The following is a 27,924-nucleotide window of genomic DNA, read 5'->3' on the forward strand; positions in this document are numbered from 1 at the left end:
AAAAAGACTCAAGCCTGCTTGTTGGATTTGCAGATTAGGAAACTGAGGTTCAGAGAGGACAATGATTGACCAAGAATCAGTATATGAGACCCATCCCTCCTTCCTCTGCCTGTCTTGTTTTCGTGGATTCCCAAAAGTCTGGGTTCCTTCCTTCCTTCGTCTGGGTTTAGACCCCTTCACTAGAATTGAAACACATTATAGAACGGGAGACTCCTTTTATGCGTCCTTAGCGCCGCCTAGTGGAGTTTTAGCGAATTCTCAACAGCTTCAGCTGTAGTCTCAGAAATGATTTCCTTCTAGCCAAGTTTACAGGAGCTAGACAGGGCCTGGGAGTTTTTGCTGGCTTTACACAGCCTCTTCCCAATCTCATTTCCCGGTATCCTTCCTTAGGTGTCAAACTTCCTCACCATAAGACACATCTTCCGAGCAAATCACTACCCAAACAGCAAGCAAAGACAGTCTGAGTCCTGGGCGGGAGGGCAGAACAAATCCAGACTTTATTGTCAAGGAGAGAGAAAGAGGGAGGGGGTTTGCTACATTGTCAAGCAGAAAGAGTCCATGGGGAGGGGAGGGCCAGTGGGGGCCAGTCCCCATCCCGGGTCGGTGGCTGGAAGGGCTGACCACACAGAAACCACAGAAGGGACGGGTTGGGGGTCACGCCCCCGCCCGAGTTGTGCAGTGGAGGTGTCACGGGAGGGGGCAGCCATGAGGTCTAGGAACTGGAATGGGGAGGCTACAGACGGCAAATCCTGCGGAAAGGGACGGGCCGGGGGCGGGGGCGAGGCTTCTATTGCTTTTTGCTCACAGTTTTGCGGAAGGCGAGGCGGGGGTGGGCTTGGACTGGACACCCCTTGCCCCCCTTGGTACCCCTTGGGCGATGGGTGCTGGTGAAAAGAATGGAACCCGGACCGGGGAGGAAGAAGGCGAGGGAAGGGTCTATGAGGGCATCTCCTTGGTCCCACCCAAGTGCCTGAGATGCCCCCAAGTGCTGCCCCCTGCAATGGGCCCGACTGGACCTGGGGCTGGGGCATGGTGCGGGGCGGGCACAGTGAGGTTGCAGGCGGTAAAACCAAAGTGCTTACGAGGGACCCAGGATCCCGCCTGTTCCCCTCCTCCTGCGGGAGGATGGGGTTGTTCACGGAAGCGCTTTAGTTTGGGGTAGGGGAGCCGGAGTCCCAGAGTCCGCTTATTGCCAAGAAAATCCATGTTCTCCCCCCGGGCCCCGACCATGGCTTGTGAACCCCGTTTTGTGCTAGGTTTGGAGGGGAAGGGTTGGATGGACATGGCTTTTGGGAGGGGGTGTCTCCGAGGGGGCTCGGGGGTGAGACGGCCCCCCTCTTTTCTAGGGGAGAGGGAAGGGCAGGGGGCGGGGTTCCCTGAGATCTGGGGTGTTCCCCCCCTTCTGAAGCCCCCCTCCCCCGCTACCCCTCCCCTTTCCTGGAACCCCGTACCTCGGGGTGGGGGGAAGGAGAGACCATTCAGGGAGCGCCGGGAAGAGGGGCGGGCTGGGAGCCCGGAGACCTGGGTCCCGGCTGGAGGTGGGGGATTCAATGGGAGGGGTTCAGGGCTGAGGTCAGTAGGGGGAGAAGAGGATGGGTCCGTGCGCAGTTCGGATGGGTCCTGGGGCAGGGTGGAGTAGAGGGTGTGTGATCGGTGGTCCCTGCAGAAGAGGTGCAGCTGGAGCTGGACGCAGGGACAGTGGAGATCCTGCTGCAGCGGCCATCACCGCAGCCACCGCTAGGGGGCTGGGGAGCAGGCCACCGGCCAGGGACTTGGGCAGCTCCTTTGAGAAAGTCAGCGTGCCCTGCAGCAGGCAGAAAGATGGGAACAGAGGTCGGACCAGTAGTCCAGCAAGCCCAACCTCTGCCAGCTTGCCCAGATCCCTTTCAAGCTTTCCTGGGTCCTCCCATAGCCCATTTCCCCCAGCATCCAGGCCTCACCGCCAGCTCTGCAGCGCCCCTAGGCTTCTTGTGCCGGCTCAGTAGAGGGTTGGGCTTCCCAGCCACGCCATCTCGGTGCCTCCTGCTGGAGATGTGCTGTGGTGCAGTGGGTAGTGGGCTGTGAGCTTTCAGCAAAGAGTAATCCCCAGAGGCAGGATCATTGCTAAGCACTGGGCCATACTTCCTTCTGAATGGTCCTTACCCAAGTTCCCTTCCTTTCAGTGGGTCAAACTATTCAGATACCCTGGGATGGATGTAGGACATACCTGTTTCAGCTGGACCTCCGAATTGACCTTGACATTGCAGATCTCACAGTGGAAGGTTCGGTCCTGGGCAGGAGCCTCTGGTTCCCCAGGAGTGGGAGGCCCCAACCGAGGGTAAGCTTTGATGGGTCCCAGCCCACTTCGGGCCTCCAAAATTGTCTTGTGCTTAGTACCTGGCCCACAGAGATAGGAGGTGAGGGCAGTGGGGGCGAAAGTGAGCTGAGGACAGGAGACTGCTTGGGAGTAGAGGACCCATACCTTTGTTATGTGCCTCAAGCTGGGACAGGGAGTTCACAGCCACCTTGCACAGTGCACAGTAGAGCAGACGCTTAGCCTTCTCCTCCTCTTCCTTGCTACCCCCAGGCAGGGAAGCTGGGACTGAAGTTCCCCCTTCACCCTTGGTTACACCCTGTCCAGACTCTGGAACACTGGGAGGGGATGGGGAGCCAGGCTGTTTCTCTGGGGATCCTGGGGCTGGACCCAGGCCATTCTCCATGGAAACTGTTGCGGAAGAAACATGGGGTCAGCCCAAATCCTCTTCATGTGGAGGCCCATCCCCATGTCCTTGAGGGTAAGGGCCCAGGAGTCAGTCCCCACCCTGTTACAACATGCATGTTCTCATGTCCTGGGCCACAGCCAAATTCTTTGCAGCTGCCACTGGCTGGGTGTGCGATTGCAATGCCTGGCTCACTCCCCTAAAGCTGAGGATAGCCCAGGGAGGCTCTTTCTACCAGGTTACCTTTGGGGTAAAGTGGGTAGGTACCCTGCCCAGCCAGGGGTAAAGGCAGACACCAAGGATTCATCCCATCATAACCCGGGGGGGGGGGGCCAGCCTGGGCTTCCTGACAGGACCACCCCTTCCCAAAGTCTTGCCTGATGTTCAAGGAGGTACGCCATGGAGCAACGGGAAGGTGCAGAATGAGGAGGAGGGAAAGTGGGGAGAGGCAGATGTAAGCATAGCAGAGGGGAACAGAAACAAGAACCAAAGAGGGAAGAAGCAGGGATCCAGGCTGCTCTATAATTCATGGTTCCATTAAAGATGCACAGGCCCCAGGCCTCTGCACGGGGCTTTTGCTTCTGCAGGGGAAACTCTAGCACTCCCACTCTTGCTCCAACAGATGATCCAGTTTCCGGGTCATGGGGAGGGTTGAGGTGGAAGCAGGAGAAGGTGGAAGAATTCTTAACCCCTGCAGGTATGTGCTTGTCCATCCTACGATCCCTCCTTTGTGTCTCCTACTCATTCAATGACATCTTCCATCTTTATCTCCAACCACACAGTACATCCTCATCACACTGGACAGGATGTCGTAGCTTATGAAAGCAGTGTGGGTACACTATCTACCCCATATCCTCAGAAAGTGTGCAGGGACCACATGAAGTGATGTGTGTAAAGCATCTATAACAATAGTAGTTAAGGAATGTTAACTGTCACCATCAAAAACGCTTCCCATCCTTATTTTATACAAATGCTAATAAACTGAACCAGGATGGTCACACTCAGAGTCAGCCAAAGCACAACTAGAACTCAGGCCTGGCCCCCAGATCTTGGAATGTGTCTGTTTGTCTGAGTGTGTGTGTGTGTGTGTGTGTGTGTGTGTGTGTGTAGTCACAGTGGAGGCCTGGATCCCAAGCTGGTGATACAGAGACTTGTTTCTCATTATTTTTAGGGTGGGGCAAAAGAGACAAGCCAGACTGAGGAAATGAGGGCCAGGGGAATGTTAGGTCTCTCTGGAGTTGGCCAGGACTGATATCTGATGTGGTAATCCCAGGGTGGGGGTGGCTGATATCCTTCTGTCCCCATATCCTCTCTGTCCCAGTTCCTTGGAACTAGGGTTGAGGACTGCCACCAGCCATGAGGGGAGAGGAACTGCAGAACTGCTTTCTGTATAGCAGAAAAAGAACTTAAGGATTTTTCTTTAAAGAAGTTTCTCTTTCTTAACTTGACTCTAAGAAGTCCACAGGTCCATCCAAGCTCACTGAGGGAATCTCCTGGGCACATGGTCCTCTGTGGCCAGTATAGAGGGGCTTCATCTGGATCAGACGAATGTCTCCCTGCTCCTGGGGACGCTTGCCAGGTGACCTCACCCTAGCCCCTTGCTGAGTCACTGGGCAGTGGAGAGGACAGACAGTAGGGACTCTGTTGAGAAGAGCCGAGGCAGAGGTGGGTGGGGTGACAGGATGGAATTTTGACATCACTATGCCTGGCTCCAGGACTCACCTTGGGTGTTAGTGTGACTGGGGACTAAGGGAGGAGGAGAGAAGCAGAGGAGTTCTGGGAAGATCAGTGGAGAAGTGTGAGAGAGGTTCAGACACACCTGGACGAGGGGCTACACCATCCCCACTCGGAGGGGTGCTGCCTGCTGGAGCTGGATCTCCTGATTCCCGGACACTAGGCTCCCTGCCTCGGGTTTTGGCAGCTTCGATGCCTTTGACTCTTCGGGCATGGCGATTACCCTTGTAGTGCGCCTCAGCCTGGCTCTTCAAGGATGGAGGAAGAACACGGAGTCTGAGATCACCTTTCATCTGCTACACCCCACAGAGCTCCTTCAGGTCTCAGGGTGGCCTCAGCAGGCTGCAGTGTGCTCAGCCTTTGCCTCTGCTGTGTGGAACCCATGCTGACACGCCTGGTTACTGCTGTGGCTCAGATGGGCTGCTCAAGCTTTAGTCCCTGGGAATCTGGACCCTGGCCTAGTCCAGTCTGTACTCCACCACCACACCCAGGACCTGGCTGATGACTCAGGCCCCCCACCTAGTCCTGAGTAGAGGGAGGGGACCTTCAAGCCTGCAAGAGAATGCTGAGCTGGGGGAGGCAGAACACAAAACTAGTTGGCATCTAAGATCCCAGGTGCCTGGGTTTCTCCTCTGCCCAGGATCCTATCCTGCTCTGTTGTTTCTCTAGCTCTGTCCTGATTTTTCCTTTTAGGCCTCATTTTCCCTGGAGCCCCTGTCTGTGGACACCCTGGAGGACCCTGGACTCAAGCCCAGCTCTGGAGATGGGAGACAGCAGCAGAGACAGCTGTCAAAACAGAGAAACTTTATCTATCGGGGAGGAAAAGGGAGGGCAAAACAGGGGAGAGCTGTCTGTTATTGGCTTTCTATCCTTCCAATCTTGTTCCTTCCACCAGCAAGTGGAGTCAGAGTGGAAGAGAGGATACCTGGAGTCTAAGCAACGAGGCCTGAAGATAGTTTGGTTCTGGCTCCACCCACCTTACTGCCTGCCCATACCTTCCTCTCCCATCTGTACCACCACGAAGAACGTAAAATATTAGAGTCACAAGGTCACCTAAACAGGGGTAGAAATGAAGATGTGGATGGGCTGGGAAACAAGATTGACAGGAGTAGAGCAGTGGTGTACAGGGCCCCTCTGTACAGGATGCCTGTGCATGTATATATGTGTGCTGGGTAGAAAAACAGAACATGTTTTCTTTTCCCCTGCTCAGCAGAATAAGGCTCTGCTGTTTTTTTCCCTAAAACTTTTAGAGCCTGCACCCTTACAAAGTCTGGACCTAAATAGAAATCCCAATGGAACTTCAGAGGGAGGAAATCATGAGGAAAGCCCTAGGCTTTCAATGTGATTGGGAGGGAGGTAGAAAGGGGTAGAGAGAGGAGGAATGTGGGAGGTTGGTGTGAAGTGGGAAGGGCAGTTCAGCAGATGTCAAAGGTGTTCTACAGAGAGCCAGTGGGATCAAACTCAGCACCTACAGATGAAAGGTTAGAGGCCACACACCTTCCCTGACTCCTGTGTTCCCAGGCACTCTGAGCAGGGAATGCTCCAACCCCATGGGAGAGAAGGGCCAGCCTTAGAGCATTTGTCTGCTTCCTGCCAGAACACACAGCAATATCCAAGCCTGGTGGCACAGGATTATAATGGCTACTTATAAAGCTGAGATATGAAGATTGAACGTTCAAGTCCTGTCCAGGCTACAGTAAGGGAAAGGCCAGCTTGGGGGAATTTCTGAAGCCATGCCTCAAAAAAAAAAAAAAAAAAAAAAAAAAAAAAAAAAAAAAAAAAAAAAATGGGGGCCGATGGCTTGAATGCCAGCACTTGGGAGGCAGAGGCAGGCGGGTCCCTTAGTGTGAGGCCAGCTTGGTCTACAGAGTGAGCCAGGACTGTACAAAGGAACCTTGCATCAAACAAACAAAAACAGCAAACAAAAGGCACAGCAGACACTAACTAGTCTCTCTCATCAGCTTTCCAGTGACTCCAGCCACCTTCCTCCCAGGGTTCCCAACTCTTTGTTCTCCCTCAAGACCCCCTTAGTCACTGCCCCTCACTCAAGGCTACCAGCACTTGCTCTCCCTCAAGGTCCCATGGCTTCCCCACCCTACTTGTCAGAAGGAAGCGGCTGGGCTTCTTACCTGAGAATTGAAGCGGATTTGACAGACATTACAGGAAATGACTGGCCGCTTGGTCTTGAGCAAGGGTCCTCCAAAAGTGTGGGAGAGCACAGCTTTCTGTACAGGGTCCATCTGTAGATGTTGGATAGGGTGAGCTAGGAACCCCCATTTCCCCACAACCAGCTGAGGTGAACCAAGGTTCTTAAGCCCTGCCCCAGGCCTCAAGGTACCTAAGGCCTCTGAGCCTGTTTTCTGGCTTTTTCTAGCCCAATCTTCATAGCCCTGGAAGGGACCTGATGGACATACTGGCCCCATCGATCCCATTTCATAGGAAAGTAGACGTGGTCTGTCCAAGGCCATATCGTGAATTAACAGCAGAGCTGCAAGCCTGACCTGAACTCTTACTCTGACTTAACAAACACCATCAACGTTCAACTCTGGCTGTTTCTTTGGCCTGTCTTTTGCAGTGAGGCCAACCTGTCAAAAGCCACTGATAGGCGGTCCCAAAGCATCAGAGAGAGATTCTAGGGCCCCTGAATCCTTGTGGCCCTACTTTGGGTACAACTGTCTGCCAAGTGCAGCTTTTGGCTCCAGGAGACAGACTTTCCCCATTTCCCATCTCTGGGCCCCACCTCATCCTAACATATTTAGGCTCTGGGTCGCTGTAAGTCAGTAGCTTCTAACAAGTAGCAGGAACTTGGGAGAGAATTGGTAATTCTATTGAAGAATGGGGAAGAGGAGAGTGGAAACAGCTGATAGGTCTGAGGGAGCCCAGGACCTTCTGAACCTTCTCTTCACTATCAGCATCAGCAGGGCTTCAGGGCAGAGCTGTTGGGCTTGGAGGGATTGGGAACCTTCTCTGCTCCACCCTGGATCAGCAGATGTCTTCGCAGTCTCCTGCCGAGAGTTCACATGAGCAGGGGAAAGGACAGGATAGTCTCTGAGGCCTTTGGATATTAAGGGATACAGCTAAAGGGCCAAAGGCACAGAAACAGCTACCCTGAGCAGTTCTGCCCCTCTCCCTCTGGTGGCTAGGGAGGGGAGAGCCTGGAATGCAGCCAGGGTTACACAGACTAGGTGTAGTTGGGATGTCTAAGGAACAACTCAGGACTGAAACCTTATCTTCCAAGGGGAGAGGGTTAAGACATGTTTGCTGGTGACTCAGGGGTCCCTAGCAATTCACTTGAACCTTTCTCTGTGCACAGGTTTTAGGGTTTCCCATGAGACAGTTTGAGGGACAGAACATGAATCTGCTCCCTATTTCCCCCAGGAGTCTCTATAGCTGGTTGAAGTTACTATCAGGAATGGGGCTTCAGGGTCCCAGTGAACTGAATGCTGACCTATGTCTGTTCCATTTTGGTCGTAGTGGATGTTGGAGCCATGAATGAGTTATAACCTGTGTGACAAGTGTCAGTCTCTTAGCCTGCCCTTGGCCAGAAGCAGCCCCTTTTAGTGGCTGTCTTCACCTCCTACAAACTTCTTGAAAATCCCAATCACATACAGGGAAAAGTCAGAGGGGGGTCGGGGGAGAGGGAGAGGAAGGAATGTGTGTGTGTATAGGTGTGCAGCCATGCGCCTACCATCAGTGAGTGAATGGGTGAAATGAGAATGACAGCCACATACTGTATGTATCATTTGAAGATCAACATTTCTTCACTGGGGGCTTTGCTGACACTGCGGATGGTCAGGTTGTGTAATCTTCAGCTGTGTGTTTATCTGCACAAATGTATGATATGTTTGGCAGAAAGAAAGTTGGAGACAGGCTTTAATCAGAGAGGGGAGACAGATTGCTGCTCTCAGCTTCTTGCCTCCAGGCTTCAGTCCTTCTTTTTTCAGAGACATCCCCCACCTAACTCTGCCCCAGGGTTCTCGTGAGCCCTGGGCTTCCTCATATACTGGGTGGGGAATGGGAATTCCGCCCAAACAGAAACCTAATCTGGGCCAGGAAACCTAAGTCGTATAAAAACAGTAGGGAGAGAGAGAATAGGATGGAGAGGAGAAAGCAATCTCCTGGTTCTGTCTGTACCATCACTCCAGCCAGTTCCCAGGAAGGCCTAAGGCCAAGAATCCCAAGGATGAGTTGTGGACTGATTATCCCCTAAGACTCTAGGTTCCACCCAGATCCCTCCTCAGGAGTAGTTTGGGGAGTGGAACAAGAAATGGAGGGAGCCAAGCCAGCTTGCCCCACTCTTTCTTCCAGGGACTGAGGAGACAGCTGGTTGAAGGTGAGGGCTCGGGGCCCCAGTCCCCAAGTAGGTGGAATGTGAGCCACTGAGGTGTTCCTCTAAACCAAGGTCAGGAGGCCCCGGTGACCTAGATGAAAGCTCCCTAGGGAAGGGTGGAGGCTGGCATCTCTGAAGACCCATTTCGTTCTAGAGACCCTTCCCTCCCATACTAGTCTAGACACACCCTGGCAAACTCTCCAAAGCAGTCAGTCCCCTCCCACCTGCCCTCCAACAGTGGTGAAGGGGAAAGGCTCCCTGAAGCTGGGCGAAACGAATCAGGCAAGGAGGGAAGGGCAAGGAGGAGGGAAACCAGATCAGGAGCAGGAGGGGGCCTGCTATGATTAGGTTTCCTCTCGCTGCCCTTTATCGATGGAACCCACTGCCCCTTGTTCAACCACCCACTTCCCTACCCCACCCACCCCTCAAAAGAAGGCGATGGGAGAAAGGGGTGGAATGGCAGGGATGGAAAGACCTGAGGAGCAGATAGGACTGACAAGGGGCAGAGGGAGCTGAGGGTGTCCAAATAGCAGGTGGGAGTTGGTGGGGAAGGGCTGCCGGGAAGAGGGCAAGGCAGAAGAGAGGTCTGGGCAGCATGGTGATATAAAGGTAGGTGTAGGACCGATGGCAAGTCTGAGATTTTGGGGATTCCAAGGACCTGGGAAGCAGAGGCTAGCGTATCCAACAAGGTGGCAGTAGTCGGGGGCGCCAGTTGGGCTCCAGAGATCGGTGAGGGCCGCGCCGCGTGGGGGATGGGCGACTGCCGAGGACTGGGCGAGAGGAGAGGTGGCCGGCCCCGCAGGGCGGGCGGGGATGGGATGGGGGGGCGCTGCGGCAGCCGCGGAGGCGGGGAGGGAGGGGCTGGGTGGCTTACCCTGCGGGGCCCTGGTGGCCGTGGCTCCATGGCCCGGGGCAGCAGACCCAGGCAGGGGGCGGGGGGGGGCCGAGCCTGGCCGGCCGGGCGGGCCGGAGACGCGGCGCTCGTTGCCCGGGCGGCTCAGGGCTGTGAGGCCCGGCTGGTTGGGAGGAGGGGAGGAGGGGAGGCGGCGCCGGTCGGTCCGGAGCCCGCCCTGGAGGCGGGGCCGAGGGCGGTCCGGGAACGGGGGCGGGGACAGGGCACAGGAGAGGGAGGCCAGGGGGCTCTGGCCGAGAAAGCTAGAGACCGCGACCAGACTGCTTTCAGGAAAGGCCTTGTTCCGGCCCGGGGCCTCTCGGCCAAGCGGCAGGGGCATTGACCTGATGACCTCGACTACCAGCACTTGGATTCCTTCCTGGGTCCAGTGACCGCACCAGTCCTATGCATGACCGTGTTTGTCTAGCTCAGACATTGTCCTTTCTTTCACCCCTTCCACCCTGCTCCCTGCCTCTATGCTGACAGCTTTTCCTATACAATGCTTCCCCAGCTTTCTCTGTACATAACCCCTGTACCCCTGCTTTTAACAAGTCACTTCGCTCACGTGAGTGTAAAACCAAGCTCGGGTGAGGAAGATTCTGGGCGACTTCTCTGGTCAGTGGAGCCGAGGGCTGCCTGAGCAGAAGCGACCTCAGAGTGGTGGACATTGCCACTTAACCTCTTTTTACCTCCTCTTCTGGGTTCTCCACCTGCCCCAGAACCAGGTTCCCAGAGCTACGCTTCGTGCACTTACTGCCCTCTGGTGGTCAAGTGGGGCAATACTGAAAAGGCCAAAGACTTCCCTATGGCTAGGACACTTTATTTTGCTTGGGCAAGGCCTCCACCCATAGCGCCCATCCTACCCAGGGCAGCGACCAGAGAGATAAGTGAAGCTGGATACTAGTTTGAGAAAAGTCGACTTTGGGAGACAGTAATGGATGTCCAAGGGTAAAGGCAAACAGTGGACCGAGCGTGGAAAGAATGAGGGAAGATACTAATGCACATGTCCGAGGGGCAGCAACTGTTCATGTAGGAGAGAAGAGAGGTACTAAGCCACAGGGAGAGGCTGCCATAATTCTACCACCACCACCACTTACTGTCGATTGAGCCCGTGGAATGTGCCAGCTCTGCACTGGGCTCTTTGCTTGGATTATCTAATTTAATCATCACAACTGCGATTTGAAGTAAGTACTATTATTATCTTTACTTTATAGATGAAGGAACTGGGGTTTAGAGAGGTTAGATGATTTGCTCAAGGTCATAAGCTAGTAAGTTGCTGGACTGGGATTTGAATTTAAATCTGAGCAGCCTGACTCCAAAGCCATGGACTTAGCAGCTGCACAGGCCTTCTGAAGGCGGCTGGCTGTGCAGCGTTTCTGCAGTCCTCATTGCTCTGCAGAATCTGAACTGTCATGCAACCAGATACTCTCTCCTGTCCTCTCCACCTCTACAGAGCAGGCTTACCTCCCTAACCCCTCCAGCTGCTGGCTCTATTTCTTTGGCCAGAGCCTCCTCCTGTTCCCACTACCCAATTCAGCTTATTTTCCAAGGCCACAGCTTTGGACATCCAAACTTCCTTTTCCTCCTTTCTCTTAAATAACAGTGGTCAGGTGGCAAAACTCTGAACACTAACTCTGTGCTAGGCATTGTGATTTTGTAATACAATTCACAAGGCCTTGTAGATTTGCACTATTACTGCCCCTGCTCCCATGTTTGTTTGTTGGACAGTCTTACTAGATAGCCCAATGTGTCCTTGAACTTGTGATCTTCCTGCCTCAGCCTTTTAGGAGCTGGGATTACAGGCATGTGCTGCCAGGCCTGACCAATATCTATTTTACAGTTGGTAAATTTAAGGTTTGGGATGCTGAAATGATTTGCCTAAGTTTATAAAGCAAGGAGTTTGCAGCATCAGTTCATACCCTAGAAATCAGACGCTAACAGTGGTGCTGTTTGCCACCCTGCTGCACTCCCAGGTCTACTTACACTCACAGCTTTATTGCTATGATTGACTCACTCCTTCTGAGGTATTGGGGCTTGAACCCATGGTCTCACACATATCAATACTCTACCACCACTGAGCCATACTCCCAGGCTTCACTCTTTGTCAATGGTAAAGTTTTTCTTTAGTTCAGGCTGGCCTGGAACTCACCATGTAGCCCAGGCTGGCTAGAAATTCATGAATGCCGAACCACCACACCTGGCTCCAAACATATTTTGAGGCACTCTCTATCTTATGCTTAAAAAAAGGGTGTGTGTGTGTGTGTGTGTGTGTGTGTGTGTGTGTGTATGCAGATGGCTCACTAGGTAAATACCTGCTGCTAAGTCTGATAACCTAAGTTCAATTCCCAGAACCCATGCAATAGAAGGAAGAAAACTCAGTGGACAGGTGGGGACTAGTTCTTACAAGCTTTTCTCTGACTCCCACATGCATGCTGTTGTATGTATGTACACATTCCCACCCCCGCCCTTACAATAAACAAACAAAATGTACGGCTGGTATGGTGGTGCACACTTTTAATCCCAGTGCAGGAGGGAGAGGCAAATGGGTATCTGTGTGTTTGAGGTGAGCTTGGTTTACAGAGTGAGTGACAGACATGTTAGGTTTATATAGAAAGACCTGTCTAGACAGATAGATAGATAGATGAATGGGTGGATGGATGTACAGACAGACAGACAGATAATGTAATAAAAAGGAGAAAGCTAGGTAGTGTAGTAATTCATGCCTGGAATTCCAGGACTCAGAAGCCTGAAGTATAAGGATCTTTGTGAGTTGGAGGCCAGCCTGGGCTACACAGTAAACCTGCCCCAAAAAAAAAACAAAAGAAAAAAGCCTCATAGTCTGGACAGGGAGATTCAAATTACTTGGGAGGCAGAGCTAAGAGGATCTTTACAAATTTGAGGTTAGCCTGATCTACAATCTAAGTTCCAGGTTAGCCACTAGCCAGGACACGGTCTCAAAAATCCAAAAATTACCAGGCAGTGGTGGCACATGCCTTTAATCCCAGCACTTGGGAGGCAGAACTCTTTGAGTCCCAGGATAGCCAGGGCTACACAGAGAAACCTTGTCCCCTTGTCTCCCCAAAAAGCAAAAACTAAAAGGGTGGCCAGTGAGACAGCTTAGATGGCATAAACACTTGTTACCCAAGTCTGAACACCTGAGTTCATTCCGTGGAACCCACCATGGAAGGAGAGAACCAATTTTCAGGAGCTGTCCCCTGGCCTCCATCCACATGCTGTAGTACACACATGCACATGTACACAACACTAACACACCTTAAAAGCCAAACAACAACAAAATAAGTTTGATAAAGCAAAACCATTCAAAATACAAAAGGGTTTGAAGTTGACCCTCTGTGTTCTGAACTCCAGGCCTGTGGGTTCAACTGATGGTATACAGAAAATATTTGAAAAAAAAAAAAGTCATGGCTGTATTAAACATGAACAAATTTTTCTTTAATATTTTTATTACACATATCTACGTGTGTGCGCGTGTGTGTGTGTAGACCTTTTGTGTACACATTCATGCCACAGTGTGCTTGTGAGAATCAGAGGACAACCTGTAAGAATCAGTTCTCTTCTTTCACTATGTAGGTCCGAGAGATCAAACCCAAGTCCTCACACTTGGCAGCAAGCACCTTCACCCATGGAGCCATCTAGCCATCCCCAAACTTTTACTCTTGTATCACTATTCCCCAAACAATACATTTGTGGTGGGTACAATAAATGACCAGAAGTAATTCAAAGTATAGCAGATAAGCAGGTTATTTGTAAATATTGCATTACTTTATACAAGGGACTTTACCATCCTCAGGCTTATCACTCCTGGGGTCCTAGATTCAGTACTCACGAATGACAAGAGATGATAATAAAATAAAAATTACTTCTTGATGGCTCAGCTGAGGGAATCACTTGCCAGCAGGCCTAACAATCTGAGTTTGATTCCTGTATCAAAGATGGCAGGAGAGCATCAGCTCCGAATCTCTCTTCTAACATCCACACTTGCACTTGCACTCACATACACAAATAAAATAATAAATATTACTGATAAAGTATTTTTAAATGAATAATTATTTCATCTGCATGTGTGTCTGTCTGTACACTATATGTGCCTGATGTCCCTGGAGGCCAGAAGAGGCATCAAATTCCCTAGAACTGGAGTAATCAATGGTTGTAAGCTGGGAACCAATCAGGTCCTCTACAAGATCAATAAGCGCTCTTAACCACTGAACGTCTCTCCAACCCTGAATAACTAAATATGTAAAAAACAAAACAAAACAAAAAAACTGCCTCAGAAGCCGGGCGTGGTGAGGCACGAACGCCTTTAATCCCAGCACTTGGGAGGCACAGGCAGGCAGATTTCTGAGTTCGAGGCCAGCCTGGTCTACAGAGTGAGTTCCAGGACAGCCAGGGCTATACAGAGAAACCCTGTCTCGAAAAACCAAAAACAAAAACAAAAACAAAAACAAAAACAAACCTGCCTCAGAGCCAGGTGGGGTGGCACATGCCTTTAATCTCAGCACTAGGGAAGCAGAGGTGGGTGGATCTCTGTGAGTTCTAGATCAGCCTACTCTATCTGGTGAGTTTCGGGTCAGCCAGGGCTACAAAGTTAGACTTCGTCTTAAACAAACAAACAAACAAAACAAAACAAAAAAAACCAAACAAAACCCCCACTAGCTCTCAGACTTGAGAGATGGTTCAGCAATTAAGAGCATGTGTTGGTTTTCTAGAGGACCTGCGGTCCGATCTTAGTACCTACATCAAGTAGATCTCAACAGCTTGTAATTTCAGGTCCAAGAGGATCTGGCACCTGCACTCAGCTGCACGCGCTTACACATGTATAAACATGTTTTCAAATAATAAAAACCAATCTGTTCTTAACTGTAATTTCTCCTTCCCCCCACAGCGTGGCATCATTTGTGATGTCTTGAGTATCCGTCCTGTTGATACTCCAGCACTCATATATAATCATCTCCCTCTTTTAGGTTTTTAAACACTACCTGGTATTTTATACCTCGCTCTTTTCTTTTTTATTACATTTTAATTTCTATATTTTGTGGATGTGCATGTGTGGGAATAGGTTCTTCCTTCTACCATATGGGTCCCTGGGGTAGAACTCAGGTCTTCAGGCTTCCTGGAAAGAAGCCTTCCTTTACCCACTAAGCCACCTTGCCCCCCATGACACCCTCAATTTTGTTCAACAGTCTCACTCTGTAGACCAAGCTGGCCTTGAACTTGTAATCCTTCCACCTTAGTTTTTCCTTTTTATTTGGCTCCAGTCCTATGCCTCAGCTGGCATTACAGGCCAGTGCTACCAAGCCTGTAATTACTATTTACTTTATTATCATATGGGGACATGTGCACATATGGTGCACATATGATGGCCAAAAGATAACTTGTGGAATTGGTTCTCTCCTTCCTTTTATGTAGGTTTTAGGGATTAAACTTGGGTCACCAAGTTTGCACGGCAAGTGCCTTAGACCCACTAAACCATCTCTCGAACTTCCACCAGCTTTTTTTGAGATTGTCTTGCTAGGTAGCTCAGGTGTGCGTGGAACATAACTTCCTCCCTACTTGAGTCTCCCGAGTTCTACAGTTACAGGTGTAACCACCATGCCCAACTCTTTTATTATTATTAATTTTTCTTTTTTTTTTCTTTTTTTTTTTTTTTTTTTGTTTTTTTGAGAAAGGGTTTCTCTGTGTAGCCCTGGCTGTCCTGGAACTCACTTTGTAGACCAGGCTGGCCTCGAACTCAGAAATCCACCTGCCTCTGCCTCCCGAGTGCTGGGATTAAAGGTGTGCGCCACCACGCCCGGCTCTTAATTTTTCTTTCTTAATGTCAATCCTGAGTTTGATCCCAGGACTTCATGCATCACAGGCAGAAGCTGACGTCTGAGGCAGCTGGAGAGATGCTTTGGCAGTTGAGTACCTGATACTCTACCAGAGAACCCATTACCTGAGTTCCATTTGTAGCACTCATGTGAGGGTAAGCTCCAGGGACTGACACCTCTAGTCTCAATGGCATCTGTACTCATGTATACACACCCACCATGTACACATACCAAAACTAAATAGAATAAAACATATTTTTTAAAGCCAGATGGTGGTGGCGCATACCCTTAATCCTAGCACTTGGGAGGCAGAGGCAAGCAGATCTCTGAGTTTGAGGCCAGCCTGGTCTAGAGAGTAACTTCCAGGACAGCCAGGGTTACACACAAAAGTCCTATCTCAAAAAACCAACCTGGGGGCTGGAGAGATGGCTCAGTGGTTAAGAGCACTGATTACTCTTCCAGAGATTTTGAGTTCAATTTCCAGCAACCACATGGTGGCTCACAACCATCTGTAATGGCATCTGATGCTCTTTTCTGAAGACAGTGACAATGTACTCATATACATAAAATAAATAAATATTTAAACAAACAAACCAAACAAAATCAGAACCCCCAAACAAACAAACAACAAAGATTGTTTTAAAAGAGTTCTACTTCTGAGCTACAGCCTCAGCTTGACATGCTTAGGGCTTTAACTAGCTCCACTGGAGGCAGTGACTCCATGGAACTGTGGGGGTCAGAAATTCCAGTGTAGGGACAGCAAGATGGCTGAATAAAAGTGCTTGCCATCAATCCTAACACTTTGACTTCAAGCTCCAAAACCCACAGTGGAAAGAGAGAACTGCCTCCCGACCTTGTTCTCTGACCTTCTCACACATTGGCACAAGAGTATCGCCCGCCACACAGAGACACTAGAAATAAATAACAGTAAAGAGAAAGAAACCCTAGGCTATAGCTGGATGGGGTGGTAGGCATATGCCTGCAATCCCGACCTTACAGAGGCAGAGGCAAAAGCCAGAGGAACAAACAATATAAGAAACAAAACATATTTACATGAGTGGACTAAAGATGAGTCTCAGATGAGTCATTTGACCTCTATGTTTCTTCTTCTATAGATGGGGACAATTCCCGGGCTGCTGAGCCTGAGAATATGGTATTTATACAGAAGACAGCATTCCCTGCCCTTCAGCTCTAGTTACACCAGGTCACTTGTACTTCCCTAAATGACTCTTTTTAACTATTGTTTCTGTGAGATTTGATTCAATCTGAAATGATCTTTCTTCGTTTTCTCTTATTTTGCTTTATTTATGAAGTGTTTTCCTGGGGATATTTTTTTTTCTTTTTTCTTTTTCTTTCTTTTTTTTTTGAAACAGGGTTCCTTTATGTAGCTCTGGCCATCCTAGAATTGACTATGTATACCAGGCTGGGTGCTGGGATTAATGGTATGTGCTACTAGACCAGGTTTTGTAACAAGTATTTTGTCTGCATGTTTGTATGTGTCCCACATGCATGCCTGGTGTCCTCTGAAGCCAGAAAAGGGTACCAGATCTCCTGGGGCTGGAGTTACAGATGGTTATGAGCTGCCGTGAGGGTTCTGGGAATCAAACAGAGGTCCTCTGAATGGCAGCAGAATGAGCTATCTCTCCAGCTCTTCTCTAAGGCTGCTCGTACAACCCTGTGAATATTCTGTGTGTTGTGACACATGTCTGAAATTCCAGTACTTGTGGGGGCTGAGACAGGAGAATCCCTAAGAGTTTGGAACCAGTCTTGGCCACATGGTCAGCCCTTATTTCAAAAACAAAATAAAGCAATACAAAATAAAAACTAATGATTCTTCAAAGCAAAAATCATGAGTCCTTGTCCCAGCTAGATTAAGTCATTTTCTTCTGCTTGTCTTTATCCTGCTTTACTCCAGTTGGCTCTTTAGGTCCCCCTACACCCAGAAGATTTGTCTTAATATCCCTTGTGCTCCCATGTAAGCTAAATGCTTTCAACATGGCTCTTCATCTGGGTTATAGTTAACTTGCTATTATTCCTGCTAAAACATGGGCTCCCTATGGGCAGTGGCCAATTGATTCCTATGCCTCAATATAGTATATGCTCAGTGCTTTATTATTATTATTAATTATTATTATTATTTTGGTTTTTCGAGACAGGGTTTCTCTGTATAGTCCTGGCTGTCCTGGAACTCACTTTGTAGGCCAGGCTGGCCTCAAACTCAGAAATCCACCTGCCTCTGCCTCCCGAGTGCTGGAATTAAAGGCATGCGCCACCACCGCCCGGCTTATTATTATTATTATATTGCTTTATTTTAGGCAATACTGGGAATTGAACACAGGGCTTCACTCATGCTAGGCAAGTTATTTACCACTGAGCTAAATTCAAGTCCCTTCACCTACTTTTTTTTGAGACAAGGTCTCATGAATCTCAGGCCTGAAACTTGTTATGTGACTGAAAATAACCTTAAACTCCTGATGTTTTTGCCTCTACCTCTTGTGTACTGAAATCACATCCTTATTAGTGTTTCTGTGACAATATTTATAACCTTCCTTCTGCTTTGTGGCATACATGCCTGTCTCCCAGTATAAGTTCACTGAGGATAAACTGTCTTCTGTTCACCCTACTGTTCGCACAGGTCTAGGACAGTGCTATTTTTAGTCAGTGCTAGGTTCCCTCATCTGTAAAGTTGAAGCTAATATCACCAACCACCCCAAAGGATGCTGTAAAGGTTGAGATGTGACAAACACTTTGTGGGAGTCAAAATGCAGTACAGAGGCTGCTTTAGGTTTCTAGGAGGCGTTTGGAGGCTGCAGCTATGAGCTGAAGATCTCTCTCTCTCACTCTCTCTAGGCAGGGGGTCAAGTATGCCAGGCTGAGGATGCCCTTGAACTTCTGATCCTCCTATCTTTCCCTCCTGAGTGCTGGGGCTACAAGTATGCTCCCCTGTACCTTATTGATGCAGTACCAAGGATCAAACTGAGGGCTTGTTTGAATTACATCTTAGGCATATACTGTGTCAACCAACATCTATCAGTTACTAAACGCTTCCAAGCCTCAGCTTCTGAGCTTATTCATCAAACAGAAATGCAAGGCTATCCCTGTCAGGGGTAGTTTCAGACCTCCCCAAGGGCTGAGCCCTGGACTCATCCTTAGCGCTTTCCTCTATTCTTTCAACACCACTTGGTTACCATGGCAGGTCAATATTTCTTTGAAAGCATCTCACCAGTCTTTCCTTCTCTTTCCCATTCTTACCGCCCGTTTAGGCTTGTAAGGCCAGACAACCTCCTCCAGATTTGTCCCCTTTATTGGCTGCCACAGTCTTCTTCCTGAATCACAAGTCTTACCAAGGCACTCCTCTGCTAAAGAATGGGAAGTAGCTCTGTTTCTTTTCCCATTAAATCTAGAAGACTTCACCATCCCTCCAACAACAAACTGATCCTACCCACCCAGCTGTGTACTCTGGAGAGCTGGAGATGGTAAGTAAAAAAAAAAATAAATAAAAGTAGCGGTGTAAGTCCGATGCTCAGAGTTTGATCCCCAGGACCCACATAACTGCCCTCCACACTTGTACAATGGCATGTGTGCTGTGTGTACCAGCACGCACACACACAGGCACACACACAAAGAAAACCCTCACAGCCGTGCTTCTTGCCCCTTGGCTCTTTCCAATCCCAGCATCCTCAGCTCTTTGACTTCCTACAGCACTACCACCTAGGCCTCCTTATTCTCCGTATGGCTGAGCACTTCACCGAAGGATGAGTGGAACAGAGCAGTGTCTGGGTGACAGAGAAAACTTAGCACACAGTCTGTTTTCATTACAGTTAGTATAGCATCAGAGAGCCAGCAATGCTTTTGCCATCCAGTGACTAGACACAAGGAACACAGGGGGTCACAGGGAGTGAGAACAAGATAGGCTTAGAAGAAGAGCACAGGGGTGGACTGGCCGTGAGGGGGTTTAGGGGTGTGGGGCAGGAGAGACAGACGATACTCACTGTGCTGTAGTTGCTGAAGAGGCCCAGGGTTGGGGCTGGCTCTAGTGGGAAGGGCAGGATCTGCTTGAGGTCCATCGGGGGCTGCATGATGGGGGGCTGCCGGAGCAGAGGGAGGGGCCCTGCCCGGCTCAGGCTGCCTGAAAGGCAGAGAAAACATTCTGTGGGGTAGGAAGACTGAGCTTCGGAACCCCACCCAAATACACAGTGCTACTCCCTAGCTGAGGCTCCCATACTCAGAAGTGTGCCCCCAGAGTGTACACATGTGTGAGCCATATATACACTTCCCTCGCTGCTGCTGCTCAAGGAGCAGATCCACTGTGGGCCTGGGGACAACAGGCTGGTCTTCCCCAGGGGGTGGTTTTCACTTCCCCCTTCTGCATCCTCCTTCCCCAAGCCCTTCAGGCTTTTTACAGACCCAAGAAAGGCCTAGACCTCCTCTGCAGACAGTCTACCTCTGGATCTACTCAGAATCCTAGACTCCTTCCTCTGGTCTGGAGTCCTTTGTGTGTCTGAAGACACGTCTGAAGGTTTGTTGCATCCCCAGATCAGAGTCAAGTGGGTGACTTATTCCACTCTCCAGAGGGGGACAGGGAAGCCTGGATTCAGAGAAAGCTGCTGCATCTGGCTTCCTAAGTTACGATGCTGTTCAGGTCATAATTCCTGAAAAATTGTTGCCACCTCTGGGTGCCATTTGCTCTGATCCTTCTGTAGCCTCCTCATTCCCACCAGACCCCACTGTCTCAACCACCAGGCAGGCTCAGTTCCAGCTCTGCAAGAGGAACCATAGCCACCGCCTCTGTGAGAGGAGGGCTTACATGTGACCCCAAGGGGAAATGAAAGTTCAGCCAGCCATTCAGTACCACCCCACAAGTCTTCTCCTCCCCCTGGAGTCCTGGAGGAGGCTCCACCAGGTTCTAAAGGATCCAGCTTAAAGGACTCAGGACCCTCAGGGTTTCCACTGGCCTGGCTGGCTTCCTCCTGAAGCGGTTGTCAATCAATTGGGCAATTCCTGCTACCCTCTACTACTTCAGCACCCTCTGCCAGCTGCAGGGGTTTCTGGCACAAAGGCCAGACCAAGAGACTGCCTGCCTGGCCCTGGACCTCCCTTGACCTTCTTAGGGTAATGGGTCCCCAGGATCCTTTCTTGTCCCTCCACTGACTCACCCCTGTCATACCTTCTGTAGCTGGCACTTGCTGCCCCCAGGCAGTGGCCTGGCCCTGGCCCCCTAGGGGCCTGGGCCTGACAGCGTCCCCTTCCCTTGGTTCTGCCCTCTGCCCCCTTCCTTTACCATCCCCCTCCCCCAGCCCAGTCAGTAGAATCAGCCAATCAGAGTCCTGGAAAAGTGGGGCAGAGGGGAGGGCGGGGGAGCAGGGATTAGGGGAATCTGAGGAGAGAGGGAGGGGGTGGGGAGGGCTCAGGCACAGCTGGGGGGTGGAGAATGAGGTCCAGAAAGGTCTAGAGGGGTTTCTTCCACCCAATGCCAACACTGGAGGCCAGTGTGCCTGAGGCAGACAGGGGTTAAGGCTGTTGGGAGCTTGGTTTCTAAATTCTAAGGCCTGAAGGAGAGGCTAGGATGTTTGCCTTTGGCCTTTGAACTGTTGGGAGCCTTGCATTGCCTTCACATTTGGAATGGTGTGTGTGTGTGTGTGTGTGTGTGTGTGTGTGTGAGAGAGAGAGAGAGAGAGAGAGAGACAGACAGACAGACAGACAGACAGAGAGACAGAGACAGAGAAAGACAGAGAGACACAGAGACACACAGAGGGAGACAGAGAAGACAGAGACACACAGAGACAGAATATGTGGGAAAGTGGCAAAGGCAGGAATAGGTGACTAGAAATGGAACAGACACAGAAGAGGCTAAGGATGGGAGAGTGGAAAAGGGAGTTTAAAACCTGACAGGCAGAATGCAGAGCTAGATGAGGACAGGAAGACCCTGGGGCAGAGACCATAAGGTGAGAAAGATGAAGGTGAGGACAGGGACAGACAGACGGATCATCTCCTTCTGGTCTGTCCTCTCAGGCCTCTCCTCTGTGCCCCACCCTTCCTCGCTGCCTGGCACATCAGGGCAACCTTAACGAGCCTCAGGAATGGTGAGAGAAACCCGAGTGCTCGCTCTCAGTGTCCCCCGCTCCCACTCCCAGCAGCTGGTTCAGGGCTGGCACTTCCACCCCACCACTTGGCTCCTTGACCTTGTCCCTGGCTGTCAACTCTCTAGGATCCCACTACCAAATCCATTTTAGAGGAGGGAGACAAGTTCCAGAAAAGCCACAGAGAAACACTCAAAGAAGGGCTATGTACCAGGCAATGAGCCGGAGTCTTATCTGATGCAAGATGGGAGATGGGGCAGTCTGGGAAATGGCTTTGAGTCTGTGAAGTAGCCAGGATTATTTCTTCCACTCAGCATGTGAGGAGACTGGGACTCAGAGAGGTTAAAAAACTTGGCTGATGCCACACAGCCTTAAGTATCCAGGGCTGAGAATCAAATCAGGATCTGTCGCACTCTAGCAAATTCTTCCTCTGTTACATCGCTCCCAGAGGGCTCTCATTTAACGCTGAATCGGAGGGCTGAGCACAGGCTCGCATCTGGTTTAAGCAGAGAATGGGGAAAGCAATTCCTTGCTTTTCCTGGGTGTGGAGTCCTCATTTAGCTTTACAGGGGGAGAGATGGAGGAGAACAGACAGAAGCCACTCAGCTCCCTGTAGCCTGGAACGGATGTGGAACAGGGTTGGGGTGAGAAGAGAGGTGGGACAAAGGCGTGAGATGAGGACAGAGTGAGGGGAGTTGGAAGGTGGGCAAGTGGTGAGGGACTATCCCCGGATTCTCATGGCTCTTCCACTCTGAGATCTGAGGTGGGAGAGGGGCAGATGGTATCTTAAGAATTGGGTGAGCAGAAACAGGGCTCTTCAGGGCTGGGGCTGAGGCTCAGTGGTAGAGCACTTGCCAAGTCTGTGGGAGGCTCTTACTGCCCTCCCACTCCAAGAAAGCTCCAGGGTTCTTGGTTTGAAGCCTCAGGCCCATACACTGTTTTCTGAGAAAAATAATTGCCATGTGAAAAAGCTTATTGTTTTCTTTCTCTCCTTCCTTCCTTCCTTCCTTCCTTCCTTCCTTCCTTCCTTCCTTCCTTCCCTTGAGACTATAGTCCTAGCTCTCCTGGCACTCAGTATGCAGACATGCAGACCAGGCTGACCTTGAACTCACAAAGTTCTGGGAGGTTTACACTACCACAACTGGCAATTTTTTTTTTTTAAAGCTTTATTTTTATGTGTACCAGTGTTTTGCCTGCATGTATGAAAAATGTACTGTGTGTATATCTGGTACCCCCGGAGGCCAGAAGAGGGTGCTGGATCCCCTGGAACTGGAATGAAGGGTTGGTTGTAAGCTGCAATGTAGGCATTGAAACCCAACTCGAGTCCTCTGCAAGAGCAGCAAGTGCTGCTAACTGCCGAGCCATCTCTCCAGCCTCCCGAGGCTTATTCATTGACAGGACTTTATATAAACAATCTCCCATGAGATGGTTTCACTGTGCACTAACTGGGCGAGTAGCTGGTTCCTCTGCCTGGTTCAGTCTCATTTCTCATCTGTCAAACCAGAACAACTGTACCTGCCTCCCAGAGTTGATGACAGGATTGGACGAGTCTGTGTAAAGTGCTGGCACGACACAGCAAGCACTCAATAAATGTTTGCTGAATAAATGAATTCTTTTATGATAAATGACAGTTGGTTCAGATGGCAGGTATTACTAGACCAAGGTCACACAGCTAGTGAGGAACTTGAATGGGTCTCACAGAGTAAGTTTTTTTCAAGCATCATGTTTTGCTGGGTAGACTGGAGAAGAAAAGGGAGACAGGGAAAGAGGAAGGGGTTGAGAAGAAGGAACAGCTCCAAGGCTTTTGTTTTGTGGGAGGTGAGGGCTGCAGCAAGGTTGGAGGAAGAGAAGGCTAGGTGGGGTTGGGAGGAGTTAGGGTCGGGCTGGGGTAGGCTACTCTAGAGGGAAGCTCATTAGAGTAATTACCTCCAACAGACAGAGCCCCACCCTCACTCCCTGGGGGATTGTTAACACGTTCTATTCAAGACAGTTTCCAAGGGTGAGCTTGCAGACTCTTGGTCTGAACCCACCTGTCCACCTCCAAAACCCCGTTTAGCCCTGGGTACTTTTTGCATTCAGTCTCCCACAGTCAAGTCATATCTAGCTTCCTGCATCTCAGTGAGGGCTGCTCTTTTCCGTCCTCCCCTAAAAGGTCTGGCCAGGTCCTGTGCCATGGCCCCTGGGCTTTCTTTGGTGGGCTGGGCAGGCTTGACTTGGAGAATAGGAAGCTTGGGCGAGTCTGCTCTGGGAGTGGCTCAACAGGGTAGGGCGGGAGCGGGGAAGGTTTTAGGGTAGGGCTGTGAGTTAGTGACTGTCTCACTGAGGTGAGACTGAAATCATGGTGGTGAAGGGACCTCATGAGGCTAAGAAGGGAACCAGTCTCTGAGGCAAAACAAGAGATTGAGATTTCATCTTTCACCACCTATGTTTTCCCTCAGGCATTTTAGCTTCATCCTCAGAAATGGCCAAACTTAGGGTCAGGATAGTGGAGAAAGGCTTGAACTCTTGCTTCTTATCCTTTTGGTCAAGTCCAGTGAATCTGTCCCCTCAGCCTCAATTCCTTCATCCTGGCAGAAGGCAGGCAGAGAGCTGGAAAGGCTTTGAAGTCAAAGATGAAAGAGACAAGGGGATGATTGTGCACAACTAAAAACACCAGCCCTAATAACCTCGGGGTATATGTGGGTGGGGGTGGGGCTTTGAGGGAGGTGATGCCTAGAAAGGGAGGGGCTTATTGCAGAGCTTTGGGAAATCTTCCCAACCTGATCAGAAGAACCCTCCCTTTCCAGGCTTCTGCCCCTTACTAAACCAGGGACTTAGACAGTGGCAGCCTAGGAACCTGAACTCAGAACTACCATCTTGAACCCCGAGGCCCTGATTCTTATGTGTGTTCTAATTTTGTTTTGAGCTAGGTTCTCACTCTATAGCCTAGGCTGGCCACGAACTTATTCTTTAGCCTCGACTCCCAATAACCTTCTCCCCCAACCTGCTGTGATGATAGGCATGAGACACCACATACAGCTGAGCTGGGCACAGCCATCTCAGGGTTCCTCTAGGGCTGCCTTGTAGAGGACTCAGTGACCTTAGCATTCAGACCCGAACACCTCAGTATGATTCTAAAGGTGAGTCTTGAGCACTGGCAGGCAGTTTCCTCCTCGTTGGGATTTAAGAGGAAGGGATGGGAGGAAAGCTAAGCTGAATGGGGGCACCACTAGATTCCCACCCCTCTGTGGACTTGGCAAAAGGAGGGAGTTAATTATCATGTCCTCCAAAGAGATGGCTGGGGCCAGTTGGTGGCAAGGTCCAATGTCAGAGAGTTTGAATTCAGTCTTCTTGTGGCTGGGTGTTGGCAGGGGTCTTCCAGGCCTGACACCTAGTTTAATGTGGCCTCCAGACCAGGGCAAACAAGGCTTAGCCTGGCCTATTCTGGGCAAGCAGGCTATAGCCGCTACAGCTGGCCCAGGGTACAGCTAGAGTACAGGGAACAGAACGGTAGGCAGAATGTGGAGCCTGTGTGTTAGGGTCCTGAGTCTAAACTGTGTTGAGGTGTCTCCCGGAATTAGAAGGCAGACCACCTATTAGAGACAGCCTTGGAGCAGAGGGATTTAAATAGCTATGATGTTTGGCCAGCTGGAAGGAAGCAAGGCATAAAAGTCGTGAGAGAGGCTGAGACCACACAACAGCTAGATGGAGGAAGGACGCAAGAGTGGAGAAAGGGGCTAGGAAAGATACACAGTCACTGGAAAGAAGAGAACACAGTCAGAGAGTCTTGGGAGAGGGATGAGGACAAGGGATGTAGTTCAGCATTAGCACAGAGCCAGGTGTCCTCAGTGGGGGCAGGGAGACCACAGGTGTCTGAGAGTGGTAGGGGGCTTCACAATAAACAGGGCCCTGGAACCGGCCTAGCCAGGGTGGAGGTCAGAGGTCAGAGCAGGCCCTGCACTGCTGTGACAGCAGGGTTGAGGGCAGGGGCTGCTGCGGAGTCCGGAGCACAGCTAGGCCCTCTCCTCCCCCATCCCTGGGGCTCCCTTCCCGATGTAGGTCATGAAGATGGGGTGGCCAAGGCTGAACGGGCTGGCTGTCAGAGCCCAGCGGGACTTCCCTTCCCCCCACTCTGACTTTCCTTCTCTCCTTGGTCTCCTGTAGCCCCCGACTCACGGCTGGGGTGGAAGGGAAGAAGGAGGAGAAGAAGAAGGGCCCAGGCAGCCGGCGCAGGGAGAGAGGGGCAGGTCCCGGCGTGTCGGGGCAGGATGGCTGCGGAGACAGGATCTAAGCCGCAAGAGCCCGGGATGGACAGTTTCCCACCCGCTCTTCTACCCAGCCCCCTTATCTTCACCCGTCAGGTTCCCACCTCCCACCACACTCACCTCGAAGCTACACCCAGCATCTTCTTCCTCCGCCCCCCACTTCCTCCTTTCCCTCTTATCCTGGGCCCAGAAGGCTGTCGGAGTGGCTAAGCCAAGGGTGGGGGAAGGCGCTGGAGGTGACGGGTCAGAACCTTTACCCCAACTCCACCAGGCCAGGACCAGCCCCCTCCCACAGTCTCTCCTGCACTGTCTTATAATATTCATGAGCCTCATGAATACGCAATGTTCTCATTATGGGGCGGGGGTCTCGCTCTCTCGGCCTTCCTTTTGCCCCTCCCTATGTTACCAGGAGAAACCGCAGCTAGGGGAAGAGAGGAAGAGGGGACCCCAGATGTGCAGCCAGATGAGGGGGGAGGGGGAATGAGTGGCAGACCGGCGGCCGCAGTCACCGCGGTGCCGAGGTGAGGGAGGGGGGGTTGGTGACCCAGTGAGAAGGAACCAGGAACCCGGATCCCAGAGTCGTGGAGACCACTCACCGAGGATCATGCTGGGGACCCTGGCTCCCGGGGTTCCGCGTCGTTCTGTCCCGGGGGCCGTTCTGGTCGGACTCGGGGTACAGGGGGGAGGAGTCGGGGAGGAGCAGGGGCGGGCCGAGGCGGAGCGGGGGCGGGGCCCACAGCAGGTGAAGACCGGAGGGGGCACCCTGGCACCCCGGGCTCCGCGAGGGGGCGTCCTGGCAGCCTCCCGCTTCCTCCAGCCTTTCAGTTACCGCCCCCAATCTCTGGGTTTTAGGATGTCGCTTTAGCTGGGGCTGGGGAACAAGATGGTGTGAGGTTATTGAGGAGGCTGGGAACTAAAATGCCTGGGTTCCTGAGTGGCTCAGTCTGAGGGCGGGAAGACTCATTCTCAGCTGATAGGGGGACAGGATCCTAAGTGATCTGGGGAGAAACAGAGCCCGGGTTGAGTGGGATAGTGATGCCCCTCTAGGGCAATGGGCTGGGTGGGCCCTGGAGGTGCAGGGAGGATGCCTGGGTCCTACTATGTTCCGCTTCGGAGCAGGATGTCGAGACTGACTATCAGAGGTGAGTCGTAGTTCTAAAGATGGATTTGAGGTTTATCTGACAGTGTTCTTAGGGGAAGCTAAGTGAACAGATTGCATTCAGTGGTCCTGAGGAGGCAGAAATTAGAAGCTTGCAGTGGTGATCGCTAGGCTATTTGGAAGATGACAGAAGGTCAGAATCAGCGAGGTTCAACCTTATAGAGATGCCCTGGACTGAGCTGGGGAGGAGGGGCATTTATCCCGGGCTTAAATGCAGGACACCTTACCAAGGAGAGCTTTGATTCAGGTGGCAGGGGTGTAAGAAGGCTGGGGAGACGTCTGAGAATGGGATGTTCCTAAGGCAAACAGGAGGAAGCTGGAGTGTGAGAGTCGGGTAGGTATCTGGGGAAGATACAGCTGCTACAGCCTGAACCTGTCTGTACCTGCCACAAGAGGGAGGGCAGCAGGCAGAGTTCCCAGAAGGCCAAGCAGCCAGCTTTAGGCCAACCCAGCCAGAGGGAAAGGGGGTGAGACTGGGAACTGGAACACTCAGGGTTTAGGGAGGGTGGAGGCAAGGGTGAAAAGCAGGGTCAAGAGTGATAGGATTGGATTCAGAAACTTTGAGGAAAGGAGGGCATTTCCAGCTCCTGGCGGGAAGTTGGGGCTTGATTGCTAACTCAGGTGCAGGAATTTTAGATTTGTTCCTACTGTGAGCCTCAGCAATGTCTGCCTTCCATCTGTGAAAAGCTGTTTGCAATTGCCAAGATACTCCAGCTCAAGGCTAGGTGAAAGATGGGAGCCAGCACCCTAGTCTTTGAGTCCTGTGATCCTGCTTTGAGGAAAGATGTGGGATCTCTCGGTCCACGAGAGGCCATCTTCTCGCTTCGAATTTAACTTGCTGGAATTCTCCTGCACTTCTATAACAGAAAGCCTGCTTCTTAGGTTTAGCCCCTTCTCTCCTTTTCCAGGTTTCTCCCCTGGGGAGGAGACATACTAAAATGAGGACCAGCACTGGGCT

The 27,924-nt window shown here is 51.1% G+C and overlaps 1 protein-coding gene across 4 annotated transcripts; it reads right to left on the reverse strand.

Moving 5' to 3' along the window:
* Nucleotides 1-465: 465 nt before the first annotated feature.
* Nucleotides 466-26,474, reverse strand: Znf385a (zinc finger protein 385A). Of its 4 annotated transcripts, none has more exons than XM_029470144.1 (8): nucleotides 9,638-9,951; nucleotides 7,320-7,438; nucleotides 6,563-6,673; nucleotides 4,519-4,681; nucleotides 2,462-2,704; nucleotides 2,207-2,376; nucleotides 1,941-2,036; nucleotides 466-1,804 (listed from the first exon to the last, which is right to left on the reverse strand). In XM_029470144.1, the coding sequence occupies exons 3-8, from the start codon at nucleotides 6,671-6,673 to the stop codon at nucleotides 1,574-1,576; spliced, it is 1,014 nt and encodes a 337-aa protein (XP_029326004.1). In that variant the 5' UTR covers nucleotides 7,320-7,438; nucleotides 9,638-9,951; the 3' UTR covers nucleotides 466-1,573. The 4 variants fall into 4 exon arrangements, with proteins under 4 accessions (XP_029326004.1, XP_021039486.1, XP_021039487.1 ...); XM_021183826.2 differs by lacking the exons at nucleotides 7,320-7,438; nucleotides 9,638-9,951 and adding exons at nucleotides 19,476-19,612; nucleotides 26,404-26,474 and having other exon boundaries at nucleotides 472-1,804; XM_021183827.2 differs by lacking the exon at nucleotides 7,320-7,438 and having other exon boundaries at nucleotides 9,638-9,952.
* Between the last annotated feature and the right edge of the window lie 1,450 nt (nucleotides 26,475-27,924).

Source organism: Mus caroli, chromosome 15 (assembly GCF_900094665.2).
Source record: "Mus caroli chromosome 15, CAROLI_EIJ_v1.1, whole genome shotgun sequence".
NCBI lineage: Eukaryota > Metazoa > Chordata > Mammalia > Rodentia > Muridae > Mus > Mus caroli.

Excerpts from the sequence above, each read along its gene's own strand:
- Znf385a (XM_021183826.2), bottom strand. Across the intron at positions 2,377-2,461 it reads GCTTGAGGCACATAACAAAG|GTACTAAGCACAAGACAATT; the intron begins GTATGGGTCCTC and ends TCTGTGGGCCAG. Across the intron at positions 2,037-2,206 it reads CGGAGGTCCAGCTGAAACAG|CACATCTCCAGCAGGAGGCA; the intron begins GTATGTCCTACA and ends ACTGCACCACAG.